Source organism: Cystoisospora suis (genome assembly GCF_002600585.1).
Source record: "Cystoisospora suis strain Wien I chromosome Unknown contig_3283, whole genome shotgun sequence".
NCBI classification, from domain to species: domain Eukaryota; phylum Apicomplexa; class Conoidasida; order Eucoccidiorida; family Sarcocystidae; genus Cystoisospora; species Cystoisospora suis.
Genome location: NW_027156078.1, coordinates 1 through 11537, shown reverse-complemented (window position 1 = coordinate 11537; position 11537 = coordinate 1). Strand labels below are relative to the sequence as shown.

General features: G+C 44.5%; 3 protein-coding genes across 3 annotated transcripts; 2 read left to right on the top strand and 1 right to left on the bottom strand.

Moving 5' to 3' along the window:
* Nucleotides 1-375: 375 nt before the first annotated feature.
* On the top strand, nucleotides 376-2228 carry CSUI_006480 (uncharacterized protein). Its single transcript, XM_068066638.1, has one exon. It carries the CDS (start codon nucleotides 830-832, stop codon nucleotides 1160-1162), a length of 333 nt encoding a protein of 110 aa, XP_067921387.1. The 5' UTR covers nucleotides 376-829; the 3' UTR covers nucleotides 1163-2228.
* On the bottom strand, nucleotides 2009-11166 carry CSUI_006478 (ras family protein). The gene is made up of 9 exons (XM_068066636.1): nucleotides 9987-11166; nucleotides 8556-8734; nucleotides 7801-7902; nucleotides 6702-6805; nucleotides 5850-5892; nucleotides 4657-4714; nucleotides 3659-3719; nucleotides 2857-2922; nucleotides 2009-2193 (listed from the first exon to the last, which is right to left on the bottom strand). Exons 1-9 carry the CDS (start codon nucleotides 10121-10123, stop codon nucleotides 2149-2151), a joined length of 795 nt encoding a protein of 264 aa, XP_067921385.1. The 5' UTR covers nucleotides 10124-11166; the 3' UTR covers nucleotides 2009-2148.
* On the top strand, nucleotides 2598-6192 carry CSUI_006479 (uncharacterized protein). Its single transcript, XM_068066637.1, has one exon. It carries the CDS (start codon nucleotides 4987-4989, stop codon nucleotides 5335-5337), a length of 351 nt encoding a protein of 116 aa, XP_067921386.1. The 5' UTR covers nucleotides 2598-4986; the 3' UTR covers nucleotides 5338-6192.
* Nucleotides 11167-11537: the final 371 nt, after the last annotated feature.

The window sequence follows — 11537 nt, the reverse complement described above, 5'->3', positions numbered from 1 at the left end:
TAGATATATATAGATGTATAGATACATATAGATAGATAGATATGGGATACATGGATACATACAGGGAGGACCACTCTTCGAGTCATGTATTCCTTTGCAGGAGACGTGCCTATCTATGCCTGCACGATGAGACACTGACAGGCGCCCTTCAATCCCCCTTTCACTAGATTCGTATCATTCAGATAGATGGAGCGTAGATAGACAACAAGCTGCCTTAGACCGCATAGGCGATCTCACACGTGCCGGATAGCTAAGGGTCTTCAAGAAGTCCGAGAGAGCCAGCTCCATACATAGAACTAAATATGGACATCTACAGATAGAGCGCACGTCTTCATTTTCACATGGTGTCGTCTAGCTAGCTATCTTGTGTGGTGTATGCCTTCTCTTGCTTCAGCTTACAACAAGGCCAAGAGCCTCGTCATGCAGTACCGTGATATGCCTGTGCCTCTCCATATCCGGAATGCCCCCACGCAGCTAATGAGACAGCTTGGCTATGCAAAGGGATATGTCTATACAAACCAGGCCTTAGCGACTTTGCCTAGAAATCAGCCTCCAGAGTTCCGAGCTCAGACGTATCTTCCTCAAGGACTTCTAGGCATGAAAATAGTGCCGGACATTTTTCCTTCTTAAGTCATACAGACCTCTTTGAATGGAAGAAAGGAGAAAGAGGACGAAAGAAAAGAATACGCGACTGATTGATGGGGTTCTTTTTCTTACTCTTTCTATCGCATATCACATGCATGCACAGTCACACATGGGTATATGTATGCGCAGGTAAGGGGAGAAGGAGCGACACTCAAACACCTTTGGCGAAAACATACATCCGTGCATGTATGTAGACATGTGCATGTGTGTATATAATACTATCTCTCTCCATGTAGAAAGACACGTGCGATATGTTTTATACATATATGTCATGGATTTTTCTCTCAGCTACCACCGTCTTGAGACAGAGATGCTTGGGTTTGACTTTTTCTTTACTTCCACACTTGTTACGAAGAGCGTGCATGCATGGGTTAAGCTGACGTGTCCGTGTCTCGCCGAACTGTATTGCAATGCGCAACCAGCAGGAAGTTCGTTATATCACCTAGATAAACTCCTGCACAGTATTCTCCGTAGAAGAATGAGGAAAGAGAAGGGACTTTGGCTTGGCAGTAAGTAACTTGACGTAACCCTCCTCTTAGGGGGTGGAGGGCCTCGAGACATCGGGATTTGTGTGTAGGTACGTGCATGGAGATCAAAGGGGGGGGGTTTAACCTCGTTCATCGCCTCTCTCTCGTGTTCTTTCGCACAGAAGTAGCGGCTGGCACGCCCCTGTCTCTTTGGAGTTATGTAAGAAGTGGATTTTCAATCTTGATAAGAATCGTATGAATAGAAGGACTTGCGCCGAACTCCGCTCGCAACCCACTGGTCTTCTACATAGACATATCGATCCACTGGGAGTAGCTCATTCAAACCCTGCGAACTTAGTTCTTTATGACGCTAGTTTCATCGCCTGTCTTCCTCTCTGTTCGACAAACGTAACGATAAGAGGCCCTCTTTTATCACTCAGAAAGCTAGCTGGGGGATATAGAGATATCATAAAGGATGAAACATCGTTTACCAATGGCGCGGGGTCGTGCCCCATCTATTTTCCTATCTATCCCTTCTCTCATCGTTACGTACGATGATACTTTCAATCCTCGTCTTCCTCCCCTGGATAATTCTCTCTCTCTCCCTTGTTTTCGCGGTAGTCATACTAATAGCCTCACGTCTCAACCTCTTTCTTGCGAACGCGCTGCTTCGTGTCACTCCTAGTAGCCTGGAATCTCTCCGTCTCTCTCTTTCGGACGCGTTCCGTGCTTTCGTTCATTCCTCCGTTTGAACGGAGGAGAGAAGTTCGCGCAAAATGATAATTACGAGGGTCACGTTAATGAACTCAGGCCGACATTTCCGCGCCAGTACACGATTAGGTTTAGGGTAAACGAAAGACAGAATGATTCTCCTGTCTTTTGATGGTCATGCCGCTCCTCGTCTCTCCTTGTCTTCTTCCTGGAGAGCGTCGAGGACTTATAGTGTCTAATATTATATCGTAGTCCCTTGGCTACTCAACTAGACAGACACTCTAAAAAGCATCCATCTGTTTGAAAGAAGCTCGTTCAAGCGTTGTTACATGATACTGCAACCTTCATTCTCCTCTTCCGATGTAGAATCCTAAGAAAGGAAAACACGAGAAAGACAGAAGCAAAAAATCTGTGACGTCCCATATCATTCCTATGATGTTTCTGTTTTCACTCTTACTTCATTAACTCTCTGTCACTTGTTTGGTTGCTGTCGGATGGATACTCCAGTAGTAGACGCACCGGCTTCACACTTGCAGCATCTCAATAGTAGTAGAAACGACAGGTCTCCATGAGCAATTATCACCTTCAAGAATGAAAAAAGGTTTCTTTATGGGGGGGGGGTTCGATCCATTCTCTTGGGAATGTGAGTGTCCTATCTATCTATCTTTGAACTATCTATCTATCCATATATCTATCTACCTATCTACTCAAGACTTTCTCTGTATGATAGTGCATCATGAAAAGGACTGGAACGAAGTGCGACCCTCGGAGAAGAAGAGACAAGAGAGTAAACAAAGCTTTCAAAGAAATCGACGCAACCGATTGTGCTTAGACATACAAACGCGACACGACAGTACCGCTCTCAGGGCTTTCTTTGATCAACGTGGCTAAAGAGAAGAAGGACTGCCTTTTCTGTCCACACACCGCCGCCCCCGATAACTATATACATACGCATATAGCTATCCGTCTCTCTCTCTTTCTCTCTCTCTCTGTGAAAGTATGGGGGTACAAATGGATGAAGGGTGCAGTTTACCTCCTCGTAAACGAAGTCCCACAGCATGACCATGCCGAGAATTCGATAGATCATTTCTCTGAACATCTGAAAAGGAAGAGGACGATGAAGAAGGAGGAAAGGAGAAACGCCCTTGGAACTAGGAACAACAAGAACTAAATGCGAGAAGAATCGAGGAGACAGTCTCCCAACTGCTTACCTAGCTACGGACAGATAGTCGGAGTGAGCGCAAAGAAAACTCACGACTGAAGAAGAGGAACATTCTATAGGCCGACTGGATTGACAGACTTAGCAACATCTCTCTATGTTGTACTAGAGACCCTCGGCCTTCTTCTTCATTCATCAATGTATGTTATGTCATAACGAAAAGCACCCTACCTCGACTTTAATGAACAGACAGCAAGTTCACGTTCTGGTCAAGAAAGCATCGAATAGCCCCAAACAAACAAAACACCCATCTATCTATCTTTGATCTATCTATCTTTAATCTATCTATCTTTGATTTATCTATCTATCTATCTGCTTTTTCGAGATGCAATAGATGAAGAGGATGATGATGCGCGCGATGGAGAGGAGAAGAGTTCTTTCTCTTTGAGCTACAAAATAGCCGTCACTCCTTTCTCGACCTCTTCTTATTCTTTGCTTAGCTTTTCATTTCCTAGTGTCTATATCACCAAGAAAAGGGAAAGAAATCGGCGCGAAACCTGCCGTCGATACCTCTACATTTATGTAAAGATGAAAGAAACAATAAGTAAGACACAAAAGAAACACGAAGAAAAAGAAGAACAAGCACCCTGCCGCCATCGCTGTCTTATTCCTTTACCTTCTTCACGTTCTTTCCGTCGATAGCTGAGACCTTCCAGAATCGTAAAAACTTCGCTTGTCTGTATCACATCAGACATACAATAAGAAAGAAGAAGAAGATAGTTTGAAAGGGGCAAAGCAGACGAAATCTTCTCTCCCAACACAAATCCTTTGAGAAGAAGGAAAGAGAAACACGCGAGGAGGAAGAGGAAGATGATGATAGACACGAGACGCTCACTCCATTCAATAGAGTCAACGGAAAGAAGAAGAATCAAAGAGGAAGGAGACTATCAGATGAAGTACCATGAAGACAAGCGTAAACACCTGTTTGAAAAGGAGAAGAAAAACCCCTGTGCGTGCACATGCATGACTTAAGTGTATATATATAGAATACCTCGCTGGTATATAGTCTAGTAAGCCTAGGTAGCCCTTCACTCCACATGAGACGTCGATCTTTTCTAGAAGAAGAGAAAAGTGAAGAGAGACGACGTACGAAGACTTCACTGCTCTTTTCCAATCTTCCTCTTTCTCATTTTCAGAGGAACTAAGGAGGAAGGGGGAAGAAAGAACAGAAGGAGAAGTAAAAGAAAAACCAGCAGCCTTCACACAAGAAAGAAAGAAAGAAAACGTCGAGAAGGAGAGAAGATTATGAACATATACAAACTGCCAGAAATTCACAAGGATCAAGGGAAAAGACGGATCTACAAGGTAGATAAGCAGTGACATACAAATGGAGAAAATGTAGATCCCTATGGCTCTATAAGGATAGGTGTACCTGCCATCCGTACAGAAGACAAACCCTAAACTTTTTCACCTCCGTACGAAGAAAAGACTGGCTGTTCTTTTCGGCGTCTACTGGAGACCTCACCAAGCGGAGGGGAGAGCTACCACTAAAGACGCAAGTGCTTTCCAGATCCTTCGCCAAAGTAGAGACTTACACACAGGGAGAGAGAGAGAGAGGGAGAAACACAGAGAGAGAGAGACTTAGAGAGAAGAGAAAAAGAAAGAGAGTCTTACGCGTATGTCTCTGCCTCTCCGAGAAGACTTTGAACCTTCTCTGATGTGGGATCGACATCTGGAGAAGTATGACCAGAACAATAAAGAAAAAAAGAAAGAAAGAAAGAAAGAAAGGGAAGACGACCCTTGATGGAGAGAGCTGAGAAAAGGAATCTAGACTCGAGTGAGGGAATGGACACGCTTTGATAAGCTTGAGTGTATGTACACCTTCGGCACGTTAAGAAGACGATACTTGCATGCGAGACGGGTGAGGACGTTCTTTTTGTCTTCCACCTATCCCGCTTTCGTCCTCTAAGAAAAGAAAAAGACCTATCGACGCCTATCAGATACATGCACTTTCAAACGCCTCTGATACTTCTATGGCAAGACTCTTCCATGATACAGTTTTCTTCCACTCCAAAAGCCCGAGAGCATTTGAAAGATAAAGAAGAGAAGTTCTATGTGACTCATCACTGGGTGCCTGTGAGAAACTATGCCTTTTCCTTCCTTCTCTTCAATCTTCGCGAGAACTCCTTAGAATCGAGACTAAGGAGGAATGAGGAAGAAAGCGAAAATACACTTGACGAGACAACAGACATTGACGCACACGTGAGTTCTGGTTGTTTCACAAAGGCGAATGCCTATCTACCGGTACATACGTATCTTCTAATGTACATAGACTTAACAAGGGGGGACGAATAGACTTCGGCTGTTGACGTCATCACACACAGTAGACTTCGAAGGATCTGCACATGTCTACCTACACACACGTGACGCAGGAGCAAGCTGAAGAGGACTCTATACACAGGCACTCCTCTATGATGTACTGGGGACGTATGTACTATCTATTCTATCTATCTAGCCATCTGATATATCCATATTGACATATACATATCTGTATACAGGAAGATACACACCTTCACACACATAGATGTGTGTCTATACATATATCGCAGAAAGAAAAGCTTAGCTCAGGAATCCACCTGCAAGATGAGTGCCTAACTGTGACGAGGGAAAAGAAGAAAACGGCCATTGAAGAAGGCTCTCCCGAGTCCTGCATCCGGGGGGGGTACATTTTGTTACTACACATCCTTCTCATCTTTCGCAGTATCAAAGACCTGCCTTTTCTCTTTCTTTCTTTCTGCTGAGAGAACGGAAGGAATGAAAGAAAGACCTGACTGAGTTGAGTTGTATCTCTTCATGCATCCACATACCATACTGAGTCCCAACTAAGAAAATGATCGGCTTCAACGTCTCCTGAGAAAAGCAAAAGAAAGAGAGAAGGAATGAATCAGAAACATAAACTCCCTCGCTTGTCTCCTACCACAAAGCTATCTCTCTGTGCAAGTTACAGCATGATATACACAGCCAGTCGACACATAGCAGTACTGTAGAGATACACAGGGATCATGCTTTCTTCTCTTCCAGCTACGATGACTACCCTATCTCTCGCTAATCTCTCTTTTTAATCTATCTTCCTATCCGTCTAACTATCGTTGATCTATCTACGTATCTTTGATCTGTTTATCTTCAGTCTATCTACCTATATTGAACCTACCTATCTATCTACCGTAGGCTTGAGAAATGCATGCTTGTAAGACGTCTGTAGAGAGGAGCACCCTCTATACCAGTCACTAGAGAGAAGGACACTAACTGCGTTTATGAGACATCTTCACCTACTTTTCTTGACTGGAGAGAGACAAAAGAAGTCTGGTTGATGGATGGCCGGAACTGTTCTAAGTACATAGATTCTTGAAGGCTTCCCGTAGAGATAGAGAGATAGGTAGGGGTGTTGTGGGATGTCCCTTGTACATTCCTAAAGATGAGCTCAGCTACTTCACAGCTGACCTCGCGTGTATGAGTGAAGAGGATCACCAGAAAGCGACAGGAAAGAGGGAAGGAGAACAACAGGAATAACAGAGAAAGAAGAAGTCGAAAAGAAAGATGAAGGAGAAAAACGTAAGGTAGGCTGGAGAGACAGATGGTCTGAAGAAAGGGATGAGAAGAATAAGAAGGAAGAGAGTAAAAAAGAGGATGATAAGAAAGACGAATTTGAAGGAAGATACCTGTTTGAAATCTAAGACACTTTCAATCGTATCGTAGATTTCCATGGCTTTATTGAAAGTCTGTTTTCGATTGACATCGAAGACGATCAGCATTCCCATTCTCCCTGCGCGCATGCATGCATCGTCATAACAACCTTCCTTATCCAAACCCTACGAAGATCTTCACACAAGAAGTCCTCCATTCAACAACATACACAGAGACGTCTGATATATACATATACACACGAGAGACGAGAGCAGATACGATCCCCGCGCTTATCTGCCTATCTGTATATATGTGTCCACACATATATGATACATGGGTATCTACCCGTCCTCTTACATCCCACAAACCCTGTAAGCACCTGGAGACCGAAGAGTACAGCCAGATCGATGTACAAGACACTTCTTCCCTTTCACTCGATCAGCAGCTTTCAATCGGTCTTTCTCTATCCCTCTCATACGAGGGAGTCATCTAAGTGTTCCTCTCTTGCAAAGGAAAAAGAAAAAGAACGTAAGACACCATTCCTCTAGAGATGATCTATGCCATTCATCCTCCTGATACACAATCTCCACCATACACCGTCTTCTTCTTCTCACCATATGCCCTACAAGAGACTTCTGGCCTCGCCTACATATATATCTATCTATTTGTCTCTGATCAATCTATCCAGCTTTAATCTATGTACCTAACTATCCACCTATGTACGTTACCATGTACATGCGCGTCAGAGCTTCATCATCATAATCATATCTATCTATCTATATATATCTATATCTATATATATATCTATATATGCACAGATGGATAGCTTGAAAATGGTATCTCCCTTTTCACTGCCCACAAGTGGAGACTTCAGTCACCAAGTCCACGACATCCTCGCCCTCTAAGACGGTCGTGCAGATACCTTCCCCCATCTTCCCTTGTATATACATATCAGGTGCTATACATCTGAGCGGAGGACACGGAGAAGTGCTTCGCGAATCCAGAAGGACAGAAAGATGAAGAGAGACGAAGTAACTGGTGAAAAGGATGAAAAGTAAACGCCTTAATCAGGCCAGTTCAATTCTCTGTATGTGTCTGCAGATGAACGGTTTCAAAGACATAGCATGAGATTACCATGCGTGATCGGGACGTAGGGCTCCTTGCTATTGACAGGCATAGCAGGAGGCTTCCAAAGATTGAATGGCGTAAAGTCTGTCATGCCTTTCCCTACAGACACTGCAGAAGGAAAGATGACCGAAAAGAGAAACAATGCAACGGAGAAAAGCCGATAAGAAAAGAACATATCTCTGAAGATACGTCGATGGAAATACAGAAAGATAGAATGCAAAAAGCAAGACAGATCTACGGCGGGTGCGATGATTCCTCCCTGTCTCCTTCCTCTTTGTCTTCTGATGAGTTTGAAGGAAAGGGTCGACCAAACTACGGACAGGACATAGGACGACGTCCCCTCCTTCGATCCACATATATACGTAGATATATATGTAGATATATGTGTATGTATATATGGGCCACAAACAGGCTATTATGTACAGAGAGAGAGTTAGGCAGGGAAGACAGGAGCGACAGACGTGAGCCCAGAACCTTTGATGTATGGCGTTGAAGTACACGGGAGACAGAGCACGGTAGAGAGACAAAGAGACAGCAGCAACCTTCTCCTACATGCGCCAAGTCAAACATCACGACACGAAGAAAAGGGAACGCCCTGCATCGATCTACCTATCTTTAATCTATCGATCTACCTATCTTTAATCTATCGATCTACCTATCTTTAATCTATCGATCTACCTATCTCTCTATCTATTTTTAGGCTGCCTATCTATGTTTTGATCGGTCTACCTATCTGTCTTTAGCCTATCCAGATCCCTCACCCACGTTCTTTTTTTTCTTACTTATCTTTCTTTTCATCGTCATGAAGCGACGGATATCTCGTCCATCATCGACTCGCGTGCTGTCGTAAGTATCTTCAATCTCTACACACACAGATCTCAACGGGGACTGCACCGAGGGGTCCTCTTCTTCTGGAATTCGACACACCTTGTAATACAGTCTGACACATAGCGGACGAGACACAGGCAGCAAATCAATGAAGACGTTCTCAAGTAAACCTCTCAAGAAATCTCTCGAGACACCAATGAGAACCCCAGTAGAAGGGACATGGACATCTATATATATATAGATATCTAGAGAGAGAGACATAGAGGTGTAGATATCTAGAGAGAGAGACATAGAGGTATAGATATCTAGAGAGAGAGACATAGAGGTGTAGATATCTAGAGAGAGAGACATAGAGGTTTACACTAGAGAGTTGCANNATATCTAGAGAGAGAGACATATGTGGATATATACTCGCATGTACATGTCGTCCAGTGTGACTGATATGTATGATAGAGAGAAAACAGCATGATACACGAAAGGAGGGTAGGTGGATAGAAAAGAAGAGACTCCCACCATACCTGCCTCCTCTTTCTCTCCCCCTTCTTCTTCTGCAGCATAGTTTCAAAGCACCGACTGTATGTACACCTCACGTAAGTGACTGTAACATCTAGTCAATGACGTAGACGACCTGAGTTTCACCTACATGTATGCTGAGGATTCCATCTAGAATAGGGTTTCTAAGAGCAGATCTAGAATGCACTGACAAGCTCCTGCACTCAAGAGAAGGAACTAGAGAAAATAAACGCATCACGAGGCTAGACGGGAAACAATACAAGTGACTATCACATGGAAATATATACATGCAAAACATATACGTAATCTCTAAGATACATATGAGATATCTCCAACAGTTCCCTTATGGGGCTGCCTCACGGTAATATATTGAGTACGAAAATAGAAGAAACCGCCATGTCTCTTCCAGGGAGACAACTTGTGTGTTTATATCACTAACTTCCTTCCTGACACGGCTAAGGCCATACAAGTTGCAAACGCGTGAAAGAAACGCCCTGTGCCTCTTCTCTCGAATGAGTTCGGAGCATCTCAGGTGGAAGGGGGGGGGAAGGGTGCATGCGTTCATTGTTACTGGTATGAGTGTCGTCATGTGTCCTCCAGTCCATCGAAAGAAAAGGAAGAAGAGATAAAAAGAACGTGTGTTCGAAAAGAAAGAATACAGAGCCGTTTCCACACGCAGTAACCAAAGGGGGTGATACGTAGATGAGTAACTATGAGGTAGATAGGCAAGCAGGTAGTGAGAGACATAGACAGGTCGGTAAACACATCCCAGTCAATGAATGTGTAGACATGAGAGAAGTCTTCGAGAGCGAGAACTTGACAAGAAAGAGAAAGAGAGAGAATCATCCTACTGAGGCCATTCTGTTGGATGCGTTGAGTTTGGTGTGCAGTAGTTATTGACGAAGGCATTCGCTAGGGCGGTCTTTCCACTGCTTCCCGAACCGAAGAGAGTAATCCGGAGTAAAGGAAAGTCTGAAATGCCCCCCATCCTAATGAAATACAAAGAAGAAGGCGACGACGGACGGAAAAGTGAAGAAGAGACAGCAAAACGGGGTGGGCGTCATGACACCATCACCATGACGGGAGGAGCGAGCAACTCCGAGGGAAACTGTTACCGCGGAGAGACGGCGGTGTGCAAGGATAGAAGACAGAAGGTATTGTCAATGCAGGAACGTATATTATCGGCAAAGAGAAAAGGAGAAAAGCAGGAAATGAATGAGAAAGGAAGGGGTAGACAGCTGTCTGGAAGGCAGAGACGGAAGTATTGAAGGAGAACGAGAAATGGAGACGTTTTACGGGCAAATTCAAGGCAGACTGTCACGAAATCTTTTCATTGAGACTCATGATGCTGAAAACCGAACCGATGAGGAAGAAGATGTCGCCATGCTAAAACTTCTTTTCTCTGATAAAAGAAAGTAGCAGAAGAAAACCGCTAACGCGAAGTCTGCCTGACCCAATTCCCGTGCATTTTCAGAATCGCTTACGCAAAGATAGACCAACGGGTCGTTCCGTGTACTGCGAATGCCAGGTTTTTCCGCCTGGGGTACAGTCTACCATCTCCAGGAGGAAATGAGTATCAGAATGCACATTCACTACGCCTACGAGGACCGACCAAGGTGGACCATGTGTTACCTCGAAGGTTAGATATAAAGAATGCTCCACAAGCAGTCCAGCAAGAAAATTGAAGAAGAAACCTCGGAGACAGAGTTGATGAAAGAAACAGATAAGCAAACAAAAGAGAGAGGGGGAGTGATAATTCCAGCGCAGCTTGTTGTCTGTAAGCAGGAAGAACTGAATTGTCGCATGCATAGTCCGTTCCGTAGGATACAGGAGCTCAATCTCTTCGGGAACCCGTATCATCAAAGTGTTGTCTAGAAAAAGAGTCAACAAAGAGAAGCTTGCTCAATGAATGCGGTAAGAGACCGGGAGATGTCGGAAAGCAGCTCATCCAGCCACGGAGACGTCAGGTCGGACTCCCTGGGAAGGTCTTGCAGCGAAACTGAATGCAAGAGCAGCCGGTGCGCAGAGAAGAAAGAAGAAATAGCAGGATCAGGACGACGAGTAGACCTGGGCACGACAGGACCGATCNNCCGGTGCGCAGAGAAGAAAGAAGGTGAGATGCCGCCGCTTTTTTTTCGAACTTTACGGGTTCAGCTGTCGGTGAGTGTGCCCAAGTGCCAGCTTCTTGAGCAGTCACGGAAACAGACCCAGCGCTCCGAAATGCTAGATCGCGCACGTCAAATTTGCATGCGCACATTCTGAACACGGGCTGAGGTGCACACTGGCGTACGAGACTTTAAGCGTCGCGTCATTGTTTCTGTTATTCCGTAGCTGCTCGAACTGACCTCCGAACTTGTTACCGGTAGCCCGCATCCTGGGGTTAGTTCTTGCGGTCTTTCGGG